Here is a 27,625-nt window from a genome sequence, read left to right on the forward strand (position 1 = left end):
CTCTCATATATATATATATATATATATATATATATATATATATATTAGGCAATAGAGATATATTAGGAAAACAATTCATTGATGATTAAATTTGACCTCTTTTCTTTTCCTTTTTTTTTTTTTTAAAGTTTTGGCAGAATACAATGATTGCTACATGAGTAAACTTTTTATTCTTATTATTATATTGATTTTAAAGTACATGTACTAATTTCCAAACAGTGTACCTTCAACCCAATTTTAATATGTTAGAAATTTTTAAAGCCATATTATGGCCCTGTGTATATCATAAAACATATTGAAAATAAATTCTAGTATATGTCAAATAAAAGTAAATTCATTATTCAAATTATAAGAGTTTTTTTTTTATCCACTCTCCATAAAGGTAGATTTGGGCTCTGATACTAAATTGTAACGCCCGAAATTCTTTTTTTTTTTAATTAAAAATAGACTTGAAGTGTTACAAAAAAGTCATCTTCTTTTTCTAATTTAAGCAAAAATTCTTTTTTTATTCAAAATTTAAAATTTATTGATAAGTCGATAACGATAAACCAAGCATTTAAATTTTCACATTAAATAAAATCTTAAAATACTACGATTTCAAACCATAAATTCAAATTTAATATAAAATGTCAAAATTTTCGAACACAAGAAAACTACTAAATACTATGCACAGAATTTAACATAAAAATGTTCTTCAACAGGATATAAGAAATTTGCAAATTATCATATTTAGAAATTTTATTTGGCGATCACATAAGCATCACTCGGTCAACCTGCCACATGTCCACACAACCCGTTCTAATCTGAAGAGTTATTTTAAGAGTGCATTTTGAAAACACTCAATAAGAAATATGTGTATATTCTTATTAATATGATATAAATATAAATTGACATAACATATCGACTTTTCTTAGATTTAGAGCAAGTTCGTCGCGATATCCAATAGCTCAATAAATTTCTTAAGAGTTTCTATATCCTGTAGGATTTAAATATTTGATCAGAACAGTCAATTTTGTAGGATTTAACATAGAAATCGACCTTAAGACCTCATAATATTCATGCCAAAATTTAGGTAAACATTATGAAAATAAGAATTTACTATTTTGCACTATATATTCTTACCTCAGTTGATATCACAAATTCTGAAAATATTTCTTGAGACAATAATTAAAATAGGCAAAATGTTTGTAAGAGAATGAAAATCAACTTGTAAAATTTTGAATTTGGTTGATGAAATAAAGAAATACTCCTTTTTAATAAGTGTTTTTTAATGTGCATAGGTAAAGGGATAGAAAAAATCTCAATTTTCTAATATTGTAAGAAAAGACAAAAAGATATAAAAATTATAAGAGAAAATAAAGATGAAAATAATATGATTTCCTTTTAGGGAGAAAATTTTTTTCTTTTAAGATTTTCTTATCTTAATAGATTTTTTTTTCTTTTGGGAACTTTTTAGAAAATTTTCTATTTTGGCTGCGTAATTTGAAGACTTTGTAATTGGGAAGAAGATTTGGCTGCGTAATTTGAAGACTTTGTAATTGGGAAGAAGATTTATCATTTTCTCTTAATTAGAAGACAAACTTTTTCAAATTACTTAAAGATTTTTTTAAAAGTTTTGTCATTCTCCATTAATTAATAGATAGATTTTTTCTTACTTAAATACCTTTTCAAAATTACACAAAGAATTCTCCAACCCTTTTTACGTAGAAAACTTAACTATATCTTCTATTCTATCTATATATATATATATCTATATCTATATACTACCTTAAAAGAGAGGATTAGGGCTTCACTATTCATTCTTTCACATGAGGTTTCACACATATCTCGTTCAAACTGGTTCTTCCACCGTGGCCAAATGAAACACGTATAACTCCTCTGCTTTATTGTTGACAGCTATTTCCCTAACCCCTATTTTGTCTTCTCTCTTAAATCTACTACATAAAACCTGCAAAATTTCCCCCAAATCTCTTGCAAAATTGGAATCCTCAAAAAACTAGTAAGGGAAGAACGATAATCGACGTTCGAATGGCTGGGATGGCCATCATCAATGCCACTGTCATGGAGCGGTGCCACGTATGTCAATTGAGGCTGTGGTGGAAGTGCTGGCACAATTAACGATTCCATCCAATCCTCTGACCCTGAATCTCTCCAAACCCACGAGATTTGAGGTTCACACTCGTGAAATATTTTCGTGTTTCATATTTCTCATTTTTCAACTGTTAGTAGTGAGTTTCAACTTTCACGGAGTTAATATTAATTTATATGCTGGGTGGTTATGGAAATTCAGTAGCTCGACAAGGTTAGTTATTTTCACCATTCACTACGATCTTGTGAGTTCTCAATATTCAATTATCAATCGATGCTTCAATTTTTTGTTTGACGAAAATACCCCAATACAATTCAGATATTTTTAGATTCACCAATACCATAGTTGCATGCACTTTTTAGTCATTTCACTTATCTAATGACGGTCACATTCTTCGACTACCAAAAAATGGGCATGTAACGCAAAGGTCACAAAAAATAGTGAGTTTAATCAACAAAAATACTAAAATTAATAAACGTAAAAAATGAAAAATGGAAAGAAATCGCGGAAAAATAAAAGATGAACACTGGATTTTTCGCCCTAAGGCAAGAGGTTTAGAACTTCGTTCATAATCCCCTTATGAGCTTCCGTCAAAACAGAAAAAATCACTATATCAACGAATCAATGAAGCTGTCCAAATTGCACATCTCGTAGCACTCAGAATATCACTCAAGATTATTCAACATAAGCCTCACTAATTGATACAGCCATTCACTCAAGAATAGATGAAGATAATCTGTACAAATCACTCAAGATTATACAATTTTGGGGCTCATATCGAAGGAAGCTTTCTTGGACAGATTTTTTAGATCGAAAGAAGGAGAATAATCTCTTGAGAGAGATGAAGCGGCAAACTGAGAGAGAGAGAGAGTGAAAATTCCAGATTCTAGCACCATCCAGGAACCCTAACGAGGGTTAAGTAGAAGACCCTAGAAGTCTTGCAATCCAACGATGAGTAATACAACACTTGGCAAGATCATAACCATTGCTTCAATTGTATAGAAAGCATGTTTTAATAACACGATTTTTGCCAACATTAAGTAAACCATTTATCTCTTGGACTAACTGGCCCAGCAGCTTAGAAGAAGTATTAAGTCAGCCCAACATCATTGTGCCACATTTCTTCACATTCTCCACCTTGGTACAATGATTCTAGTTTCATCTATAGTGATTTCTCCAGTTTTTGACATCATTTGCTCTTATTCCTGATACACAAATCAGCAAGAATTAATATTCAACTGTTTTAAACAGTCCAAACACTTGTTTAAAGGCAGCACTTTGGTTCTAATATCAGCAGGATTAAATTGTATAGAAATCTTTTCAAGTTTAACAACACCTTGAGAAATTACATCTCTAATAAAATGAAATTTCACATCAACATGTTTTGATCTATTATGAAGCACAAGATTTCTACTCAAATATATAGCGGATTGGCTATCAAAATGCAAGACAACATCATTTATGAAACCAAATTCATTTAAAAGTCATTTTAGCCAAATTCCTTCTTTAATTGCATCAGTTGCAGCTATATATTCTGTTTTCGTTGAAAATAAAGCAACAATCTTTTGTAATTGTGATTTTCAGCTTATACAGGAATTACATAAAGTGTACACATAGGCAGAAGTTGATTTTCTGTTGTCCCTATCACCTACATAATCAGAATTTGTGTAACTCCTAAAGATAACACCTTCAGATTGCTTTTTATACTCAATTCCTAGGTCACAAGTTCCTTTTATATATCTTAGAAGCCACTTCATAGCTTCCCAATGAACCTCACTAGGATTGGACATGTATCTACTCAATATACTTATTGCAAATGCCAAATCAGGCCTAGAACAAATCCTTAGATATATAACTGATCCCACAGCATTAGAATATGGTACTCTAGCCATTCTTTTGAACTTTTCTTTAGTTTTGGGAGATTGTTCATTAGATAATTTGAAGTATTTTCAAAGCATAAGAATTTTTATTTAGACTCATTATGTCCTTTCTCTCTTTTTTTTTTAATTTCGATACCCAAAATTTTTCTAACAAAACCTAAGTCCTTCATTTCAAATTCAGATTTTAGTTTGTCTTTAATTAACTCTATTTCCTTTATGTCATGACTAGCCAAAATCATGTCGTCCATATAAAGTAAAAGATAGAGTGAATTCTCACCTCCGTTTCCTTTACAATAAAAACAAGTATCGAAATTACTTCTTTTAAAACCAAGTCCAAGTGCAAAAGTGTCAAATCTCTTATACCATTGTCTTGGAGTTTGTTTTAAACCATAAAGTGACTTTTTAAGAAGGCATACTAAGTCAGAATTTTTATTCACTTCAAAACCTTTTGATTGTTCCATAAAAATGGTTTATTCAAGATCTACATTTAAAAATGTAGTTTTTACATCTAATCGATCCAATTCCCAATTAAATTGAGCTGCAAAGGCAAGTATGACTCTTAACGATTGTAAATTTTACAACGAGGGAAAATATTTCATTAAAGTCTATCCCCTCCTATTGAGCAAAACTCTTAGCCACAAGTCTTGCTTTATATCTAACGTCTTTCTCATCTTTTTCACCTCTTTTGATCTTATAGATCCACTTGTAATCTATAACTCTCTTTCCCTTAGGTCTCTTGACTAAGGTCCAAGTTTTATTCTTCCTCAAAAATTCCATCTCATCATGCATTGATGCAAGCCAATGCTTAGAGTTCTTACTACTCATAGCATCTTTATAGGACTCGGGTTCATTCTCAATGAACCCCTAAACAGTAAGAAGGGACATTTCATCATCAAACCTCACAAGTGGTCTTATTTGTTTCCTTTCTCTATCTTTGCAAGTTGATAATCATTTAAGGGTTGATTTACTTCAAAATCAGATTCATTCAGATCAGTTTCATTGATATTTTGAACCTCAATTTCACTATTTCCACTCTGATCAGGTTGTAGATTATTATTATTAACTTGCTCCACCTTAATTTCACTTTCCCTTCTTTCATTTTCAGTCTGACCAAATTCAGTTGTGTTATTTTCAGATTTCAAACAAGGTATATTAGATTCATTAAACACCACATTTCTACTCAAAATGATCTTATAGCCTTTGGTCTCTTTTACCCAAAGTCCATACCCCTTCACCATAGCCCAAGAAAACACACTTTAGGGCTTTAGGTTCAAGTTTTCCTTCAGATTGGTTTGCAAATGCTGCACAACCAAATATTTTTAGATTTCTCAAATCTACAAATTTTTCTGTCCAAACTTCTTCAAGTGATTTGAATTGTATAGCATTAGCAAGGCTTCTATTTATGAGATAATTAGCAGTTTTTGCAGCTTCTCCCCAAAATAACTTGGGAAGACCAAACCTAGTAAGATACATCTAACTCTTTTAAGAATAGTTCGGTTCATTCTTTCAGCCAAGCCATTTTGTTGTGGGGTGTGTGTCACTGTTCTGTGTCTTAGAATATCATACTCTTTGCACAATTCATCAAATTTATAATTGCAAAATTCAAGCCCGTTATCAGTCCTCAACACTTTAATCTTTTTATTTGTTTGATTTTCAATCAAGATTTTCCATATTTTAAAAGCATTAAAAATATCAGACTTATGTTTAAGTAGAAAGAGCCAATTTTTCCAAAAAAATCATCTATGATTAAAAGGAAAAATCTGAAACCAGTATATGTGGGCATAGAAGCTGGTCCCCAAATATCAGCATGCAAGTACTCAATAATAGACACAGATTTATGCATCCCAGTAAAAAATGGTAGTCTATTTTGCTTTCCTAGTAAGCAATGATCACAAAAACTGAGTTTCTCAATTATATCTTTACCAAAGGCACCTTATTTTTTTAAAATTTGCAAGCCTCTGTCACTATGTGGCCCAATCTTTTATGCCATAGTTGTGACTTATCATTGGGGGCAGAAATTGTTGCTGGTGTGGAGTCAAAAAAGTATTGAGCGTGTAAAATGTAAGGTCTATGTCTCTTGGGGGCTTCGGCAACAAGTTGAGAGCCACTCAAGATTTTAATGTATCCCTTGTTGATCACAATATTATAGTTCAGGTCATCTAGGACACCTGAGGATATGAGATTTCTTTGTAGGTTAGGAACATACTTGATTTTTTCTAAAGTCAATTCAGTATTATCGTCAAACCTTAAGGTGATTGTTCCCGTTCCTTTTACCTGGCAAGACATGTGATTACCCATTAACACTTGGCCTCCATTTACATTTTCAAACGCAATAAATCACTCTCTTTTAGGACAAATGTGAAAGGTGCAACTAAAGTCAAGGATTCACTTCTGACTAGGTGTACTGTGTGTAGCAACATAAACCTCATCTATGTTGTACTCATTTTTATAAGTCAATGCAGCACCACCATCATTATTAGACTTATTTTTCAAATCATTAAGTCTCTTATGGCAATCTTTAATAAAATGACCTTTACTTAGACAATAAAAATATTTTTTACCCTTAGTCTTGTTTTTCATTTTATCTTTAAAGTTTACCTTCTTCTTCTGTCCAGGTTTCTTATTAAAATTGGCCGTCTTGGATTAGGATTAGGTTTGGACTTAATCATCAAATTTTCACCACTAACAGATTCTCTCTTTTCATATTTTAACTCTAACTCTTTGTTTCTCAATGCATTTATTATCACGTCAGTAGTTAGAGTCTCCCTTCCATATTCAATAGCATTTTTAACATCTCTATATTTATCACTTATTGAATTTAACAAAATCACAGCCAACTGATCTTTTGAAAGTTTCTGATCACAATCGGCTAGGTCACGGGATAATCTGTTGAATCTATCAATATTTGCCTCAAGATCAAGAGATATGTCCAATTTGAAACCAAAAAATTGTTTTAGAGGTTACACTTTATTAGGCATGGTTTTATTCAAATAAGTATCTTCTAATTTCTTCCACAACTCAGCAACAGTTCTTGTCTCACCAATCTCTCTTAACACACTATCAGACAAATGCAAGAATAGAAAACTCCGTGCAATTTCATCAAGTTCAGTTTTCTCCATTTCTTCCATATCATCAGGCAATGACACATCAATGGCTTTTGCACATTTTTGTTGAAGTAAAAGAGCTCGCATTTTCTGGTGCTAGAGACTAAAATCTCCTTTACCATTAAAGATTTTCAATTCAACTTTAGTTGACATAATCAAAACACAATTTGATTTTTGACAGTGCAGGCAGATCACATAAGTTTTGAACAATATCTACAACATTTGATTATTATTATGAGAATTAATCCTAGCAGTATCTTAAATGTCATACACAATAATCAATATAAAGTGTACAACCAGCAAGTTGTATGTCACAAATTATTCAACAGTAACACTCAGCAGTTCATTCAATTTCCAAATAAGCAGTTTACTCAAAAAACAACAAATTATCAATTCACAGTAATATAATGACAGCATCCTTTATACTTTTTATTCATGATACTTGCAAGAATCATAAAAAGAATATTAAACCATTGACCTTTACTCGAGATAGCCCTCAGATTCCAAACAAATCACGGTTTCTGGACTAAGGCACTATTAAGAAGTCTTCGATTTATTAATTTTTACCACAATTGCAAGGGTCACAGGATATAGTCAGGTAAGGTATACTATAACTTGAAGATAAATGAAACGAACTCACCAAAAAACCCTTATTAGGGTTTTAAGGAGCAATCGAAATTTACTGAACCAGTTCGAATACTCTTCGAATCTGTCGACACTAGTACCAAAAACCCCCGTCACGAGCTCTAATACCACTTTAACACGAAGTTCACAAAAAAACAGCGAGTTTAATCAACAAAAATACCGAAACTAATAAACGTAAAAAATGGAAAATGGAAAGAAATCGCAGAAAAATAAAAGATGAACACAGGATTTTTCGTCCTAAGGCAAGAGGTTCGGAACATCATTCCTAATCCCTTTTTGAGCTTTCGTCAAACAGGAAGAAATCACTATATCAACGAATCAATGAAGCTATCCAGATTGTACATCTCGTAGCACTCAGAATATCACTCAAGATTATTCAACATAAGTCTCACTAATCGATACAGCCATTCACTCAAGAATAAATGAAGATAATCTATACAAATCACTCAAGATTATACAATTTTGGGGCTCATATCGAAGGAAGCTTTCTTGGACAGATTCTTTAGATCGAAAGAAAGAGAATCATCTCTTGAGAGAGATGAAGCGGCGGAATGAGAGAGAGTGTGAAAAATTTAGATTCTAGCACCGTCTAGGAACCCTAATGAGGGTTAAGTAGAAGACCTTAGAAGTCTTGCAATCCAACGATGAGTAATACGATACTTGGCAAGATTATAACCATTGCTTCAATTGTATAGAAAGCGTGTTTTAATAACACGATTTTTGCCAACATTAAGTATACCATTTATCTTTTGGACTAACCTGCCCAGCAGAAGTATTAAGTCAGCCCAACATCATTGTGCCACATTTCTTCACGGGGTAACTTTTTTCAATGTAAATTGTCAAAGTCAGAGGAACACAAGAAGATTGATTATAGAATGATTTTGGAGTCAGTAGAGGGGTATTTTGGTTAATTCATGGTTGTTGATGCTCTGTAATCGGCGGCATGTTTTCGTGGCAATTTGGAGAAGTTTATTTAGTGGTTGAGTGCTTAGTCTTTTTCCAATTATGGGGACACAAAGTATTATAGGTTGCATTGTGATTTTGTAAATAATTAACCGACTTCAAGTTTGTTAAGAATAATGTTTATTCCTTCGTTCTTAGGATTAAATTATCTTTTAATGCAGTGAAATTTGAAGAATACCAGCTTTATCTTTTCTTTTTGGGTAAAAGGACTCAATATGATGTTATTTGCTGTGATATATGTGCTTGATAGAGTGTTATGAGAGTTCTTTTTCTATGAATTTGGGTCTCTTTTAACTTGTGAGTCCCAGTAGATTTGGTTATATGTTATTAGTGTAGTTTATTTTAAATTTTGAAGTAGTTTAAACCTTTTGTTGTTTATAGCTTTATATTAAATTTGAGGCATTGAGGTTTTAAATTTTACTCTTTGTGGTCCATTGAATAAATATGACAGAATAAATTATTGCATCTTGCTTATTTGAGTTTTGATTAAATAAGTTCAATGCCATGGGGGCGTTGAAACTGTAGTGTAATACTAAATGCCAAAATATATGACAAGTCCGTGTAGTATGCATGCATTTAAGTTTATGTTTATTAAAGAAAATAACCTTGGATAAAACATTTTGTGATGAGAGAAAGATGGATGATATCCTCTTGATGCTATCTACACTGTAAATGTTAATGCTTCATACTTGGATGAGATAGTATGATATTTGATCCATTTTGTTTACAAGTTGGTGTGTACGTTTTGTTGTAGTTCTTCTATTTTTTTTTATGGTGCAGTTGGGCCATCCCATATATGATAGAGACCAACAAATGGAACCAGCTTAATATTATTGAACTTGGAGGAAGACTTACCTTGGCACTGGTAGAAGCATGTTTATTTGATGATGGGAATTTGATCTTATGGGAATCAAATGATATTGTATTTGCATTTAAATTTGAAAACTTTCCAGGATATGAAGTATTTTTTTAGTTGAATATTAATTGTTATACCAACGTGTGCATATGAATAAGTAGGAGAATCAATGGTAAACATTTTTTTGTGTGCGATGGTTGCTTAATATTATTGGGCTTTCTTGTCGGCTTTGGCCACACTTTCAGTTTTACAAATTTTAAGCAGATAAATTTGTTCACATACATTTAATATTCCTTAAAAAACATTCTATTAAAGTATCGTCTTTCTTGTGTGATGATGTAGAAGCCAACTTATTGTTTCTAGATTCTCCAATTGGCGTTGGATTTTCATACTCAAGCATGAGTGGTGATTATGATATTCTTGGAGATGACTTTGCCGGTATGTCAAACTTTATGTTAACTCTTAAATACACCGACACCCCCAATCATAATTTGTCGATCTAACATAAAAGTTCATGAAAATTGTGCACATAGTAGGCTTTTCATAAGAAATGAGCTGTCCTGTGGGACATGTTGAAAACTAAATTTAGATAAATAAATGTACTCTCTCTCTAGCTGTTTAAACTTTTAAATGTTCATTTTGTAGCCGATGATTCCTATGTTTTCCTACGCAAGAGGTTCCTTAAGTTTCCATCATACACGATGAGGAAATTTTATATTGCTAAGGAGAATTATAAAGGTACATTGTGTTGTAGTTAGTTTTCTGATTGGTGTCAATTACTAGAATATTCATGCTCATATATGTATGCTGGATGCTTTTCGACAGGCGGATATGTTCCTGAGCTGGCTGAACTCATTCATTACGGGAACAAAGATCCCTCTTTATTGATAGATCTTAAAGGCATTATGGTGTAATTCGGTTCCCATTTAATTCAAGGACTGAGTTTCAAGATTAGTGCCAGGACCCTAAGATTTTAAATGGAGCAAATGATCACAGACGGACGTTCAATGCTAACTGATAATTTTATTGCAGCTGGCCAATTGCAAAACATGTGACATAGAGGTACTTGACACTTATCAGGGACAGACTGTGCTTCTTGATGAGAGGTGGTATGTTTGATTGGATTTATGGTGACAATTCATTGGCTAATGATGCATAATATTATAACTGGTGCTTTCTTTGTTCTTGGTCTTATTTTCACATTCATTACACGTTCATTTTGTAGATGATAAATTGATTGCTATCTTCTTTAGGCAATGTTTAAATAATTAATATATGCTTATGTCTATACAGATTCTTGGTTGACTCATTTTTGTTTTGATCAAACAACCATGACTCGAGTAGTGTCATAAATTTGACTCTTAATTTACTGGAAATGTAGATTATAAAAATGTCGATATTCGTGCACTAAAAAGCAAAAATGCTTAAATGAATTCTATCCCTAACAAAGTGAATGAGGCAATCTTTTAGGATTTCTTACTTTCCACTTTTCCATAAGGAGGTGCCTTTGTTGGAAATTACATGACCAGTGAGAGTAACTGGATAATGATGTACTGTAAAATTGTTTTTAGTGATTCTAATGATGTCATATGGCACCCACAAAATTTTGAAGATATAGATGCTAATAGTTTAAATGTCATAGGAAGAAGGATCCACCATAAGTAGAAGTATTGCTTTAAAACACTGGTGTCAAATTGAATAAAAGTTGGTTTATTGTTTTGAACTTCATTTGTATTTATTGTATCTTTACAATACTTCTAGCAAAATTGTAGGATGGCGACCTTTTGTTATTATTTTTTGTGTTTGTTGCTGATTTTAGGGTATTTGCTGAAGCGGAGCATGGAAAACTAACTTTTCCAGAGAGAAGCACAACCATTCTAGAGAAGAGTTGCCAGTACTTTTACTACTTTCTTCAGTAGGTTAGATAATTACTTTTCCCTCAGTTTCTTTTTTTAAAATTCTTTTGTTTAATGAGTATATTAAAATTCTTTAATTAAGCTAAACTCTAGGCCATTTGTTGAAATTTTCAGAATTTATATTTTGATCCTTTATTCTTTATCCTGGACATTGCCTGGTGGATCCTTTTCTTCTAATTGTTTTTTTTTTCCCACTACTTTTGTCTAATTTTATTGTATTTATCGCATACATTTGTAATTATAATTGTTTGAGAAATATAAATAAAAGATCAATATGGCAAATGAAGTATATTGATGATAGTTTGATTTTAGCTATATTTACTTGCATCTAACGAAATATATTTACGAAATTTTTAATTTCATAATGCTGTTTTAGTAATTGGACATTTGTACATGGAGATATAAATAATACCTTAAGTATTGTTGTATCATAATAGTGGTATACATGTGGTCTACGAATTCAATTTTTACGAGATATCGGATCTAAAATGTGATGATATTTTTAATTTATTTCGTGAATTATAACTATAGATTTCGGATTTTTTTGTTGGCTGTAGGGATGGAGGGAGTTGTATATAAGTAAGCACAACGAGATAGTTGCAAAGGCATATTTGGTAATGAATAATGTAGAAAACGCTTTAGCTTATCAGTCAGTTAAAGTAGGGAATTATTTGAAACTGGTTGAATTCATGAAGTTGAGGCAATTTGGATTCAAAGATGTACAAGTGTTCTTTGTCAAACCAAAGCTCAATTTGGTTGGCTTGCACTGCTAAATCATATAGCTTCACCTGCTGGTTATTTGGTTGGGCTTTTCCTTTAATGAAGTATTCACAAATTGCATAACTGGGATGATGTCTTGAGCTTTTGGCAGTCTTTTTGACAGTGAGTTTTATGCATGCAGATGGTGTACTATGGTGTGCGTAGATGGTTCCGTGCTGCAAATCTTTAACTGCATAAAGCAGCATAGCTTGCAAGGATTCAATGACTTCCGACGAAAACCTACAGCAACAGCTTGGAAGAGCGTAGGCTATTATGCAGCATACGCAGCTACACATAAGCTTCGGTTACCTGGAAAAGGGTCGAGGGTCCAATAGCTTCTGCTAGAATTTGGCCTATATACAAGGTACTAAGGTTTGCCGATCTCCCTTTCTGTCTGCATGCATCAATCTTCAGGAGTAAAATGCTTGACTAGGCCATTATTTAAGTGGATTTTGTAGTGTCAGGACTTACATTAGGACTGCAGTTAACTTCGTGCTTACATCGGTTTTCATTAAAATATGCATTTTCACTTGCTCATTGCAGGCAAATGTTGTTGCATGATATGCAGTAACATTGATTACATATCTTGTGTTTGATAGTAAGATTTTTTTTAACAAAATTTGCTCAAATTGGCATGTACACTCTGCTTGATATTGCTGGCTTTTTTTATTTTGGAGTTAATTTGAAGGTATGGAGTATGATGACTAAAATTGTTAGCCCTTACTTGAATCCAGTTCTTTAATATTCATTTTTCTCAAACTTATTTTAAGAATAATTTTGTATGTACAATCAAAATACTTTCCTATATTTTCTTTTCATTTTTACTTTACTTATTTTTAAATCTGTTCATTTTCTTTTAAACCTACCTCTTTTTACACCAAAAATTGATTACAAAATGCTAGAAATTCTCCCTCCTTTACCTGGGGATTTTTAAAAAATCGTGGACTGCCATTCGGTATAGAAACAATTTTACTCAATCTGCTTCCTGTCATTTGAATCAGAACAAATCACAATCTATGTTTATCAATCAGTGAATAATGGTAGAAGTTTATTTTATACTTCTTGAGTCTCACAAACTTGTGCTTTTGCTTTAATTTCAGGTTTCTTGTGGTATATATTTGTGAAAGTTTCAGTTTAGTATAGGCGTGACCATTATGCGGTGGCTGAGTCTGTCAATTGATGTTTTTCGTTTTGTTATCTCCTTTAATTTGTACTGCAAGGGTATTCTATAACTTATCCTTTCATGTGTTGAATTCAACCTAATTGTTTTTTCCATTATCTTCTTTATCTCTGGCTATCGATGGGATCCAATCACCTTTCTTTCAAGTGTTTTATCTCAAATTTAGATAGAATTAATCTATTTGTACCAAATATCTTACCGAATTGACACGTGGCGCCCCTATTGGAGGGGCGCATATCCATCCAATAAGAACGCGACACTTATCAATTCGGTCATTCATTTGGTAAATGATTTGGTACCTATAGCATCTCCCAGTTAGATAAGTGATAGAACTGCTAGTTTAAACAATTGTTTCGTTCATCTCTGTAACACTACTTTTCTTTAATCCCACAGATCATATTTTAGAGGATTTTGGCCTTCAGAAACAGATCCAACTAATACAAACAAAATTCTCGGGGATCACTTTGTCCATCATTCTAAATGAAAAATAACTTGTATCAAAATTCCAACATGAACATGGAAAACTTCTAACTGAAATTTAAAACAAGACAATCAAAGCAAAAGAAAACCGATTAGATCCTACTTCAATTCGACAAATCTTCAATGCACACGTCTTTGTTAATTTTTCATATTCGACATATAAACATTACCTTCAAAATAACTTGAAGAAAAATCTTCCAAGACTAGTTTAACATAAGACAATCAAAGCAAAAGAAAATTGATTAGATCTTACTACAATTCGACAAATCTTCAACGCACGCGTCTTTCTTAATTTTTCACATTAGACAAATCTTCAAAGACTAGTTTATAAATAAAATAAGACTTTTAGCCATGGATTTTTCTTCTACTTGTATGCTACTAATTCAATTATCAATTCCAAACGTCAAACTTTAGGTTTGACAAGTAAATAGATTAATTTATTCCAATCAATCATAGTCGAGGTTGCGTGTGGAATTTAAAAAGCAAATAAAATAAATTTATTATATATATTAATGAATTATTTATGTTCTCAATTTTCAAGAGAGGTTGCGTGTGGAATTTAAAAAGCAAATAAAATAAATTTATTATATATATTAATGAATTATTTTTGTTTTCAAGTTCCAAGAAAAACATGGGATACGATATCGCCCCCTGTTTGGTATCCATTTTCACCCCCATTTCAGAAAAATTTTGCCCGTTGAACATGAATGTGGGCTCACAGCCTTTTTTTTTTATTTTTTACTCAATAGGATGGAAATTTTTTGAAATGCCCCCTCCTTAACTTTGAAGTAAATGCAAAAAAGTGTAAAATTGTAATTTCATTTCTGGTGCACATTAAATGCACCTGCAAACTTGTTGTGTAACAGTCCAATTTCTTCTACAAATGAAAATAAGTCATTTATCATTTTATATATATAATTCTTTTAATAAAATATAGAATTTAGAACACTTTTCTTTCTATTCAAAATAATTCAGATAACTAATCTAAAATTATTTCTTCTTGAGTCAATTTTTTGTTATTTAATCTGATTTACAAAATGAGTATAATATTGATATATTTTTATAATTTTTTATTTTGGTGATACTTAAATATCCCACCCAAATACAATGTACGGTGAATTTTAAAAAATACACATAAGAATATAAGCTTATCACCTTAACCTTTTGGACTTTAGTTAGTGTGATGATAAGGCTAAACATGAATTATTCCACTTGTTAAATGATCAATATTAATTTTAGACACATACGAAAATAATAATTAAAATTTGATTGTTACACATTTGTTGCAATAGCTATTATGGGAATTCATAAGTTCCTTCGGGCGTGGTTGGCGAAACATTTACAAGAGCAGAGACAGACTCCGATACACAGCAGAGGTGGAGTTACTCGATGTACAGGATGAAATTGAAGGGAAAATACATGCATAAGAAATCCTACGAAATGAGTGGGATTGATTAAGAGATTATTTGACACAACAACAATGAAATATGGTTGTTGATGTTTGAATATTTTCATTAGTTACCGATATTTAAAAAAAAAAAAGGTTGAACCCCAACCTTAAGGGTCCCCCACCGCCCCTGCCCTGGAGTATCGTGAGGGAGGTAAATCGCAGGTTATGCCTCCAAGGGTATAGGGTGGAAGGCTGCTTGTACACTTGCACTTACCTAACCGATATTTTTATGGGTAATGCTTGGGGTACAGGGGTGGTTCACAGGTCCTCTACAAGGATTCAAAAAATTAAAAAAAAAAAAGATAAAAAGAAAAAAAACTACCGACACAGAGAACAAAAGGAGGGAGAATTCTTCGCCCGCGCCTCATTCCCCCCTCCCCTAAATCGTTTTCTCCATCTCTCCCACAAGCCCCATTTTCGGTCGACGCTCAGCCACATCCCCACCGCCGGACTCAAACTGAACACCGGAGAGCTGGACTGAAGCCGGCGCACCCTTTACCCTCGATTTCAGCTCTCCGAAACCCCTCTCACGCAGTCGACGACTTCCTACCTCCGGTCACAGTCCAGCGACCTGTACCCCAAGCATTTTCCCTCGAGAAATGGGCTTCCTTTCGGCTTACCTGCGGTCTTCAATACACTGTGGTTCCGGCATTATCCTGCGGCTCCAGCAATCGTTTTCATTGCAAATTTTTGGAGATTAGAAGCACGCCATTATACGTAAGCTGCTGCAACATTCTTGTTCTTGTTAGATCGCATTTGTTCTGTATGTCCGATTGATTCTGGATTGGAAGCACGCCATTGTTCCTGCATTGTACTCGCACTTGTTTTCAATTTACTGTCTTCAGTTGATTTTGCAATTAACCGTTAATGCATCAACATGCCTTTGACTGGACTCTTCACTTGAATTTGCATTACAAATTTTCGACATTATATTGTGTGTTCTATGCTTGAGTTGATTTTCTAATTAACCGTTAGTTATATAGGTTTCATACTTTTAAACCATGTTAACCATGTTTAGAATGATGACTAAAATCTATCGTGGATGCCATTTAGACCCTGTTAAATAAATATTGATGTGTATAATAGTATTCTAGTAAATTAGGTTGTTAAATGTGTCGTTGATCAATGGATGGATGGTTGGGATCTAAAGAGTTCATGTATCGTTTGTAGTAAATGAATTGGTGTTTTGTTTGATTTTGACGTGCAACAAATTCATTGTTGGCAACGACTTGATTTAAGTGGTGTAATGTTAGCTTTTACTATGGTTGTATCGTCTTGCTAGTCTTTAGTAGATATGATTTTTGACGTGCAACCTTATAGTCATTGACAACTTATTCGTAAATAGTTTGCCAGATTATTCGTAAATAGTTTACCAACTTATTCTTTTGTTGACAATTTGGCTTTGAACAATTTGGGGTTCATGGTTTGTACAACTAATTTATGTGCTTGTGTTTCCATCTAAGGATATGAAAGGAAGGAATGCTAAAATTTGTCATAGTTGTAGAAGCAATGGCCATTTTTTTGATGAATGCCCTAGAAAACGTCGTTGCCCAAGGTGTGCACATGGATTTCAGAAATGTTTTGAGGTTGAAAAGTAGATGTGTAACAAAGGGCGATTATTCAACACATGCAGCAAGAAATGTGGATTTTTCGAATGGGTCGAACAAGGAGAGTCAAGTGGAGAATCAAGTACCATTGATGAAGCGGTCAATGTTGCGGCAAATGAGGAAGTCGAAGAGTTGCCAAGAATGGTCGAAACTCTAACTCGAATATTCTACGAACGAGATGTAGAGATTAACTTGAACATTACTTTCCGCAAGGAAAACGGAAGTTCGGAAGGAAATGGGAAAACAAAGGAGGCCGCTTGATTAGTTTTATTGTGTTGAACTTGTTACTCGAATTATGTTTGTACTAGATCTTATGAAGGATGTAACAACGTATGTTCTATCTTAGTATGGGTGTAATGCAATTTAGTTTTATGTGTATTCGTTACCTATAGCCAAAATTTATTGTCTCATCACCTATGTTACTTGCTATCTTACTAAAAATGTCGTTCCGACAAGCATCCCGGCAAACATTGCAAAAGTTCTGCTTTGATTTTTCAAAATCTGCACTTGCTTTACATAACGAATGGAAACTATGAACTAATGTTCTTTATTACGCCCTTTATCTTTATTCATAAATGATGAGTAAGTATAAGTGCATGGTCATTAACTTCATCTACATTTATCAAAAAATTGGTTGGCATTACACACATCTTTGTTTCTGTGTCACATTCATAATGCAACAGTTACAATAGATGATAGTTTTTTTTGGCTTTTTCCCTTCATTGCAGAACATAAAAGATATTAATACAATATCACTAAACTATAAATTAATCTGAACAAAATAATACTTAAACAATATCACTAAGCAAAAAAAGAGTAAGGGGCAAAAACTCTTGATCAAGCGATGAATGGTTTAACAGATGGGGGGCTTGTAGTGACACTCCAAAATCTCTGTTAGATCGCCTTGTTTCAACATCCACCACCACCCAAAGCAAAAGAAGCTGCCCATCTTCTATCGTTTTAAGTAACGAGGTTTTCTCGTTGTGCTGTCCACCCTTCAAAAGCCCGAGCAAGAGCAAGGTGGTCACTATAATCACATGAAAATGGAGCTGTTACAATATTGATTTTATTAAATAAATCAAAAGGAAGCAGATTGGACAAGAAACACAAACAAATTGACAGCCATGTTTGATAGCTTGATCTTTGGTCAATATAGCTAAGATAATGACTTACACTGATCATGATAATAAAGTTCAGTAATTTGTTGTGTAGTTACCCATCCAAGTAATGGTTACTTCATTATTCAAAACAATATCAAGTCCCCTTTCAACTTTTAGATTAAAGAAAGCATAGCACTTCCCCCTTAAACCAGCCAAAAAAGAATAAAGTGTAACTAAATTCAAAGGCGAAAATCATATATACCAAAGAACTTTTTATTGAATGCAAAAGCTTCTTTCTGTTATTGCAAAAAAGACGTCTACTATAGAATTCCATCCAAAAGCTTCTTTTTCCAACTTCATTTTTATTGTACACATCCCAAAAATAGAGGCAATTGACGATCTTCAAGCTATGCGCTAAAAACCAATGTGTATCATGAAGTTATTACGAGGGCAATGCTAGTTTAACTGAACCTGCCGCAACGGCACAAGTTAAAATCCTTGTTGGTAAAACATAATAAAGCATGTAAGAAGTCTAATGCGTATGGCATCTTAAGATTATCTCAGAAGTTTCATTGCTCATATGCTGTGATAAAAAAATTAGATTCACTTGCAAGCTAAGTTAAGAGGATCAACTCAGGTACTGATCATTAACCTATTCTCATATATAAAATTTTATATTCTGAATTCCAAAAATTGGTCTTAGGAAATGGTTATCACACATTTATCGAATCAAATCTCGATATACACAGTGGCGAATTCAATCATTTAGGCTAGAATCCGCACAATCAGTTAAGGAAGAAAAGTACCTTTTGTTTAACTTCTTAGAACCAAAGGGACAGAGTGCATTTCTACTCATTTTTCCACTCTTGATTGTGCAACATCCATGGGGGAAATTTCAAGACATGAGAACATAAGAACCAAGATCAGTGTCACATGTCAGGTGCAAGAACTTCGCACAAACAAATCTTTTTTTCTAGAACTTCATAAAGTCTTTGACCTCACAATTTAAATGAAATATCAAACCATTATCTTTTGACCTCGCTATTGGTATCATGCACCAGCAGAAGCTTCTTTAGCTATTCATTAGATGATTTCAAACCTCAGGGTAATGAACATCAAAGTCATAGCAACTCCGAGAACATGATACCAATAGTTCACGTGTAAAGATGGAACTTCTTTCTATTTGAGTGTTTACCAATTTCATTTAACTAGTAGCACTGCATTTATCAAATGTCAACTCTGCCCGAGCCTTGTTTTGAAAGAATCCAGCAATTTTTTTACAATTGAAGAAACAGATTTCTTTCACAATTGTCAAATTTCAACTCTGCCTGAGCCTTGTTCTGAAACTATGAATGTTGATTAACATCGAGCCAACTCTCAAACTTACTACTTATTGAAGACAATCATATGTAATAATCGACCATAGAACAATTGAAAATGGCTGATACAAAGGAAAAGAATCAAAGTGTACCTCCTACCTTAGCTTGCCCTTTGGTTCATCGCAATTTCAGTTACAGTATCAAAACGAGGGTTGATGTCAAAAATAGAAATGAAGACAAAATGACTGCAGCACCTGAGAACAACTAAAGTTAACCATAGCACAAAAAAAGTAGAAAATATAATTTATTAATGTCCTGTACAAATGAATATCGATACGAAGAACCTGAAACCTTCGTCGAAGACCATGACAACCAAAAACAAAAAGTTCCATGTTAATAACTGAACTTCAGCCGACCACATTATGACTTCGGGTCATCCACATGCGATAAATGCGGATAGTAACTTGGAAACGAAAAACCTATCGCAATGTGGACAGTATTGACATAAGCAATCGAACACAATACAAATGTGTTTAACGCAATAAGGATTACAATTCAAGTACTCACCTTGAGCATTGAATTGAACTTGCATTGACAATGGCGGGATCAAATTCGATGACGACACGTCTTGTGCAAATACTTGACTTTGGGCGTCGCCCTGTACCACACAAAAACGTCAATCAAAGTGCAACCTGACTATTATAAGAAAGACAAAGCACTGACCAATAAGAGTTCTGAATATAAGAAAGGTGTCTGCATATTGTTCTTCAGATGCCACGACATCCGATAGTGCCTGTTGTGTATTACTTTGTCTAGCTCTCGATCTCCTTCCTTTGCATGACATCGAAGTTGCCTGCATTTAAACCGAACTCACATGAGAAACTATATTTCTATTGTACTACAAATGACATACTAACAAACTGTAGTACCCCTGCTTTCTTTGATGTGGACTCCAATGGACTTTTTCTTCGAAGTTTTCGTGGAGCGCCCTTTCGCTTTGTTAAATTTGGATCCCGTATGCTGTGGCTACCGGTACTTTGTGAATCAGTACATTGCGCAGCTAAATGAAGAGTATGCTGCGAAATGATACTATTTCCAGTACACATCTTCGTTGGCCTGAGCTCTATCACTTCGAATTTTATCCAGTCCATTACAGCACGTGTCCGGACTTCGTCATCTGCAGCGAGGTCGGCTACTTGTGAAAAAGCTTTAGACATCTCGTCATATCTCAACTGTCCCGGAGTACTGGCCAAACCATCGTAATTCACTACAATCCTCGTATGTGGTCTACGGACATCTCTTCTCCACCTTCGTAGTGTGTACTTATCTGGCAATCGTGTAATGTCGTTTCGGATCAATACTGTAATTGCATGTTTGTAAATAATCCTCCTGAACTCGAATAAGTGGCAACTGCAATTTATCTCACAACGCTCCATATCAAATAAGACGATAAATGTTTTTTCTTTCGTTGCCCGTGATACATCACATCCTCACGCACCTCATATGCTGTCCCCGAACACCCCTCAGAAGTAGAAATGAGGTCACAGTGAACATTTTCCTTGAACTTATCTTGTACTTCTCTGAATTTCGAAATGGTATAAACTGACTGGAAATGCTTCTCAATTTCGTAATTAGTTGCGCAAGGCACCATTTGTGAATATGACCTGAAATCAGCCTAGAACTCCTTCTCCGCCTTACTCCTCAGGGCTCTTTCGTACTACTCTACAAATTGTTTAACGAGGTCTTCGAATGCACATACCCATCGAAGAATGCATTCATACTCCCACTTCGTTGAGTTGTGGACATCCCAGCCCAGAATGTGGTTCTTAAGAAGCAAGGAACCCACCGACCTCTATTATCATACAATCCTGACAACCATTCATTCTCATGTAAGTCGTAAGCATCAATCATCTGTTCCCACCCCTCTTCGAATTCTTCAGCAGTTTGTGAATCGTAAACCAAATTATGCAAAGTCGAAAATATCCCGCACTTATCAACATGATACCCAAACTTTTCCAGCAACTTCTTCAAAATGTGCCATAGACACCATCTATGTCTCGTGCATGGGAAAACGATCCCAATTGCGTTTTGCATGGCCCGATCTTGATCAGTAATTATTGCATTCGGAGCTTGTCCATGCATGCACTCAAGCCACGTCCTGAATAGCCAGACAAATGTATCCGTGTCCTCATTAGCTAACAAACCACAAGCAAACAATATTGACTGCCCATGATGATTCACTCCAACAAAAGGGGCAAACGGCATGTCATACTTGTTCGTTAGGTAAGTGGTATCGAATGTCACAACATCGCCAAACTCTTTGTACGCTTGCCTACACCTATCATCTGCCCAGAAGACATTCTTTAGTCGACACTCGTCGTCTAGATCAATGCTGAAGTAAAATTCCGAGCACTTTGCTTGCATTTTCGAAAAGTAGGACTGTATTGCAGCTGCGTCTCCCTCTCCAAGTCTTAAACATCTAACTTGTTCGATATAGTTTTTGCAATTCTTCTCTATACATGTCATGTTCTCATATCCACCTACTTCCGCAACTGCGGAGTTGTAACTTTTATGTAACGGAATGCCTGCAACATCATTCACTTCAAGTTTACGTTTCACATTTGCACTCAACTCCCTATTGCATCGATACAACCTAGATTTAGAAGGACTAGTCTCATGGTTGTGATCAAGGTGGACTGTATTAATTCTCCATCTTCCACAACAATCTGAAAAGGCTCAGATCCTTGCTTTACAGTCAGTTTGGCATATCGGTTTAGGCTTTAAAGACCCACTCGCATTACTACTTCTTTTGCCTTCACGACTGCATGTGAAAGTTACATATCTCAGAATGCCATCATTCCCTTTTTTTGAGTTCCGTCTCCTAACAGGAAAACCTATATCATAAGCATATCTCTTGTACATTTCAAACATTTCTGTTTCGTTGTTGAACATCATTCCTACCTCGGGTACAATCTGACCATTTTCTCCTAACCTTTCATCCTCAACCTTGTTCATATTATCCGCACCATTATCATTGGAGGACTCCTCCAATTCATCATTCACATCTTCCATAATCTTTCCACTGCAGCAAAACAAGGGGTACCGTTCATCAAAATATAAACCATTTACATTGCATCATGCATTATCTTAGCAAAATCACGTAATGTGGTGGTAAAATTACGAATTTGGGGAGTTCAACAAGAGGATATACCACCATGCAGTAGTTTAAGAATCTAAAATCACATATTGTGGTGCTACAGTCACAAATTTTAGGAGTTCAAGAAAGGGAAATACTCATGCAGTAACATTTTGCTTTGCGTTTCGAATAGACAGTGTCATGATTAATTCTTTTGAATTGGAAATGCATTTGAATGAAACCTTCTTATTAGTTCTTCTAATAAATTGGTTGCAATAAAATGAAATCAAGTGAAGAGTCCAGTCAAAGGCATGTTGATGCATTAACGGTTAATTGGAAAATCAACTGAAGACAGTAAATTGAAAACAAGTGCTAGTACAATGCAGGAACAATGGCGTGCTTCCAATCCAGAATCAATCGGACATACAGAACAAATGTGATCTAACAAGAACAAGAATGTTGCAGTAGCTTACGTATAATGGCGTGCTTCTAATCTCCAAAAATCTGCAATGAAAATGGTTGCTGGAGCCGCAGGATAATGCCCGAACCACAGCGTACTGAAGACCGCAGTTAAGCCGAAAGGAAGCCCATTTCTCGAGGGAAAATGCTTGGGGTACAGGTCGCTGGACTGTGACCGGAGGTGGGAAGTCGTCGACTGCGTGAGAGGGGTTTCGGAGAGCTGAAATCGGGGGTACATGGTGCGCCGGCTTCAATCCAGCTCTCCGGTGTTTAGTTTGAGTCCGACGGTGGGGATGTGGCTGAGCGTCGACCAAAAATGGGGCTTGTGGGAGAGATGGAGAAAACGATTTAGGGGGGGGGGATGAGGCGCGGGCGAAGAATTCTCCCTCCTTTTGTTCTCTGGGAACCAGGCGCGGGCGAAGAATTCTCCCTCCTTTTGTTCTTTGTGTCGGTCATTTTTTTTTCTTTTTTTTTTTAAATTTTTTGAATCCGGACCTGTGAACCACCCCTGTACCCCCAAGCATTTTCCTAAAAAAAGACCAAGAGTCAGATAACCCCGGACAATACGAATTGCCCCATTTCACCCCACCTTTCACCAAACCCATTTCTCCACAAGAAACGCCAGAAGATGCTCGTAACTGGTCCCGCCGAACGGAGAGAAAGAAACCCACCAAGATTACGCCGCCGACTATGCTTTCCATCTCCGGCAATTTCGCTCAATTGAACCGTGAATCAGCCCAAGCTTTTCAGCCCTGCGTTTATTTGGTTATTGGTCTTTAAACTTCCCTCGTTTTGTGCAACTTGATGCCGGTTCTTGCAGCCGGTAGACAATTTGAAAGTCGAAACTTCGTCATTTTCATTTCTTTGTTCTACAGTTTGTTGGGTCGGATTCATTTTTTGGGTATTTTCTTATTTTAGCATTTGAAGCATTTGTGTGTCATTTCCCTTGTTTCTTCACCATCTGTGTTGGTCACTGATTCTGAATGGCAGATTTGTATTCAAAGTTTGATCATTGGATGGAATACCTCCAATACAAAATTGTGACTGTTCCCATGGATGGCATTACCTCTACCAAACTGCAGAAGGCAGCTTTGATAAGTCTGAATTTTGATACACAAATTTAAGAGACTGTTCCTATGGCCATGCATTGTGATATGGGTAGTATCGTGCTCCAAAATATTTGACAGAAGTGCAAGGGGGTTTCTTCTTCAATCTTCATATTTGGGTAAAGGTATAATGTAATGTCTCTATTTCATAAAATTGAGCAGAAACAAGAGGTGGTTTGATTACGTTTGTGTGCAGCCAAATTGACATATCTGGCCTCCAAATCTTCCTGTAAATGTGATGAAACTTGCAAAATTCTCAGAGGCCATCTTGTTTGAATTAGTCGAAGGTTTAGATGTTCTAGTCTTCTAGATAATTGTCACTTGGTGACTGAGCAAACGGCGTCGTTGGGTTGCCCAAAGCTACATGATTGTTACTGTTGCTACTGGTTGCTGGTAACGAGTCTCCTGAAAGTGACTATGCTTGACGGCCGTTTTCAATCACACTTTGATATATATTGCCGCTGCTGCTATTTGGATTTGCTAAAATTATTTTGGCTTGCCAGTTCTGATTGTTGTGCCATATACAATCACTCGCCGTTATTGATTGCTGCTGCCTCTACCGTATAAGTTGTCGCCTCTTTTGCTGCTTCAGATCGGGATGTAGTCGGGGGGAAATGTAGAAGACGACTTCAGATCCGGAAGTGGGTGGATTCGGCGGGGGCAGGTGAAAAAAATGAAGTGGGGGGATTCTTCAGCGGGCGGGTGAAATTGGGGGGAAATGGGTGAAATTGGTCTCTTTCTTTTTTTAAGTTTTTTTACAAAATTGGTCAACGAAGAAACGAAGCCAGAACGTCATTTTTTTAAAATTCTGTATGACTTCTGTACAAGAGTCTTTAGTATTTTTTTTAATATTATTTGCTGCCGGCTCATCTGGAAATTTCTGTACGCCTAATCGAACTGCCCCTTGTTTTGGTGTGGAATGTTCAAAAATTACTTGGTCATAACGTTAGCGCACTTTTATAATAAACAAAAACGACTAGAATCGAATGGGAAATGCCTTTAGCCGATGAAAAATAGAAAAAATCCTTCTGAATCAAATATTTAAGGCTGAAGTAGCTTTTCACATTTTCGGGTGAGTTATCCATTTCATGATATTTTCTGCGTTGTATTTGACACAAAACCGGATTCTGGTTTCAATTCTTGAATTTTGTTGCGGGCTGAAGTAGCTTTTCACAGATTCGGGTGAGTTGTCCATTTCATGATATTTTCTGCGTTGTATTTCACACAAAACCGAATTTCTGGTTTCAATTCTTGAATTTTGTTGCCCTTATATTAATATATGCAGTTTGTGTTTTTAAGGTTATCCTTTTCTATTATCGGATATTTCTGATAGAAAAATTTCTGCAGATGTGATAGTTTGTGCTTTTATTGATCTGAAAATGAAGAATGGTGTATGGGTCTTGAATGTTTGTTTGATTAATATTTTTTAGAAGTAGTTAAGTATCCATAAAACAGCGCAGAAACACTAGAAGAATCTTCTCGATGCAGCCTTTGGAATTGCTATTTTATTTTGCAAGTTTGTTATTACTGGTAGTTTCCACGATGGATCTGACTAATGTGTACACGTTAGAATTTTCGACGAGAGAATGAACTAAAACAGAGAAGATTTTTCTGGGATGTTGATGTTCAAAATCCTTGGAGATTCATTCTCTTCAAAAAAAAAAAAAAAAAACAGGAGGTAGAACCACTAAAATTACTTTTTTCTGTTATGTTTGCTCGCTCAAGAAAAGGCAAATCCCTTAAATCACACCGTAGTTCCTCGACTGTGGGTCCTCCCATTATTCCTACTATATAAAAGGATATTAGGGTGCCAGTTTTTGGTGTGAGAAAAATCTTGTACCTATTTGCATACTCCTTTTCTCCGTTACTGGGAAAATTTGCAGCATCTGAGTAACATGGTAAGAATCTGTTTGTGTGCTTGTTTTTTTTTTTATTTTCTTTCTGTTTATTATCGCCCTTTTCAGAAGGGATTGTAGCTTAGTCCTTAACAATTGATTGGGCATAATTTTATTGTATGTGCTAAAGGCAAACTAATTTTCATAAGTTCTGCTATATAATAATGATTCGTAATTTGACTTGCCTGAATCACGTTATGTGAATAACGAATAGTCGAGGAAACGACATCTTTTATCCTAAATAAACTTAATTTTCATAAGTTATGCTATATAATAAGTTCTTTATTTCAGAGAATTTGCTGTTGTGGAACACAAACATGCTCAGGGTGCTAAGGTTCTGAAATCTTGCAAAAAAAGTGAAAGTTTTGGGATTTCATTTAGTTGTGTAAACGTGGTTATGGCTCCTACTGTAAAAGTGGTTCTTGGCTCAATTGCCTTTGCCATATTCTGGGTTTTGGCAGTTTTCCCAGCTGTCCCATTCATGCCCATTGGGAGGACAGCTGGGTCTCTCCTTGGGGCACTGCTTATGGTCATTTTTCGAGTCATAACACCGGATCAAGCATATGCGGCTATCGACCTTCCAATCCTAGGTCTTCTTTTTGGGACAATGGTAGTCAGTGTCTATCTAGAAAGAGCGGATATGTTTGTGTACTTGGGTAAATTGCTCTCCTGGAAAAGCAAGGGAGCAAAGGACTTGCTTTGTCGAATCTGCTTGATTTCTGCCATTTCCGGCGCCTTTTTCACTAATGACACTGCTTGTGTTGTTTTGACTGAATTTGTGCTCAAAATTGCTCGGGAACAGAAGCTCCCTCCTCACCCATTCCTAATAGCCCTTGCCTCGAGTGCAAATATCGGGTCATCGGCAACCCCTATCGGCAATCCTCAAAACTTAGTTATAGCTGTCAAGAGTAAGATTTCTTTTGGGAATTTTTTATTTGGTATTTTCCCGGCAATGCTTCTAGGAGTTATTGTCAATGCTTTGATCCTTCTCTGTATGTATTGGAAGTTGTTATCTGTTCATAAGGATGAAGAAGATGCCACTATGGAAGTGGATGCTGAAGAAGAGAGAACTCTAATTTCTCATGTTGAGTTGTCTCACCTCACATCTTCAAATTCTCAAGAACAGAATTCCGAACTGGAATCTATAAATATTTACAGCTCTTCTAATCCCAATGATCCTACAAATTATATTGAGACTACTAGAAACCGAGGGACTTTGAATGAGAGTGATAATTTTCATGTCTCTCTTAATGTAAATAGTTATACGAATCAGGTTGAGACACTCGGGAATGGTGGCAATCCCACTGAAAGTAAAATTCATAAGGTTCCGAGTTTGCAATCTGTATCCGTTAAGCATTCAAATTCTTCGAAAGAAACTGCAAATGATGGATCCATGTCTTCAAAAAGTATTCCATCTTTGAACGGTAGTGAACAGGAAAACGCTGCATTACCGAAGAAGTGGAAAAGAATTTTGTGGAAGACGTGTGTTTATCTTGTTACCATAGGAATGCTAGTTGCTTTGCTGCTCGGTCTAAATATGTCCTGGACCACAATTACAGCTGCACTTGCCCTAGTTCTTCTTGATTTTAAAGATGCAGGACCGTGTTTAGAAAAGGTAATACCAATTTTATAATCTCTGATTAAGTTGGATAAGATAGTATTGGACAATATTTATAAAAAA

General features: G+C 35.0%; 4 protein-coding genes and 1 long non-coding RNA gene across 23 annotated transcripts in view; 2 read left to right on the forward strand and 3 right to left on the reverse strand.

Annotated features, from left to right (window-relative positions):
- The first annotated feature begins 1,767 nt into the window (after positions 1-1,767).
- Positions 1,768-13,538, forward strand: LOC111373640 (serine carboxypeptidase-like 32). Of its 16 annotated transcripts, XR_002698978.1 has the most exons (9): positions 1,768-2,171; positions 2,291-2,302; positions 9,462-9,546; positions 9,880-9,975; positions 10,183-10,275; positions 10,363-10,707; positions 11,357-11,456; positions 12,011-12,255; positions 12,355-13,538. XR_002698978.1 is itself a non-coding variant. In XM_022996205.1 (7 exons), the coding sequence occupies exons 1-4, from the start codon at positions 2,266-2,268 to the stop codon at positions 10,449-10,451; spliced, it is 315 nt and encodes a 104-aa protein (XP_022851973.1). In that variant the 5' UTR covers positions 2,178-2,265; the 3' UTR covers positions 10,452-10,643; positions 11,357-11,456; positions 12,355-12,576; positions 13,313-13,538. The 16 variants fall into 16 exon arrangements, 6 of the variants coding, with proteins under 6 accessions (XP_022851973.1, XP_022851968.1, XP_022851969.1 ...); XR_002698981.1 differs by lacking the exon at positions 9,462-9,546; XR_002698984.1 differs by lacking the exon at positions 9,462-9,546 and having other exon boundaries at positions 9,901-9,975.
- A 4,040-nt stretch (positions 13,539-17,578) lies between these two features.
- LOC111373642 lies at positions 17,579-19,512 on the reverse strand. Its single transcript, XR_002698985.1, has 3 exons — positions 19,501-19,512; positions 18,836-18,894; positions 17,579-17,956 (listed from the first exon to the last, which is right to left on the reverse strand). It is a non-coding gene; the product is annotated as an uncharacterized LOC111373642 (long non-coding RNA).
- Positions 19,513-19,540: 28 nt separating this feature from the next.
- Positions 19,541-22,422, reverse strand: LOC111373622. The gene is made up of 4 exons (XM_022996175.1): positions 20,278-22,422; positions 20,061-20,201; positions 19,916-20,006; positions 19,541-19,602 (listed from the first exon to the last, which is right to left on the reverse strand). Exons 1-4 carry the CDS (start codon positions 20,782-20,784, stop codon positions 19,541-19,543), a joined length of 801 nt encoding a protein of 266 aa, XP_022851943.1. The 5' UTR covers positions 20,785-22,422.
- On the reverse strand, positions 21,071-23,644 carry LOC111373623 (protein FAR1-RELATED SEQUENCE 5-like). The gene is made up of 5 exons (XM_022996176.1): positions 23,458-23,644; positions 23,033-23,139; positions 22,864-22,925; positions 22,141-22,430; positions 21,071-22,074 (listed from the first exon to the last, which is right to left on the reverse strand). Exons 1-5 carry the CDS (start codon positions 23,642-23,644, stop codon positions 21,071-21,073), a joined length of 1,650 nt encoding a protein of 549 aa, XP_022851944.1.
- A 1,156-nt stretch (positions 23,645-24,800) lies between these two features.
- LOC111373637 (silicon efflux transporter LSI2-like) overlaps positions 24,801-27,625 on the forward strand; it is a 4,725-nt gene continuing 1,900 nt past the window's right edge. For 2 of the 4 annotated variants that reach the window (XR_002698972.1, XR_002698973.1), the window contains exons 1-2: positions 24,801-25,231; positions 26,236-27,559. Coding sequence is in view for 2 of the 4 variants with exons in the window: in XM_022996197.1 (XP_022851965.1) it covers positions 26,342-27,559 (1,218 nt within the window). In the remaining 2 variants the exon portion in view is untranslated. The remainder of the gene's footprint in view (positions 25,232-26,235; positions 27,560-27,625) is intronic. The other 2 variants (XM_022996197.1, XM_022996196.1) reach the window with 2 other exon arrangements.

Source organism: Olea europaea, unplaced genomic scaffold, assembly GCF_002742605.1.
Source record: "Olea europaea var. sylvestris unplaced genomic scaffold, O_europaea_v1 scaffold1148, whole genome shotgun sequence".
NCBI classification, from domain to species: domain Eukaryota; kingdom Viridiplantae; phylum Streptophyta; class Magnoliopsida; order Lamiales; family Oleaceae; genus Olea; species Olea europaea.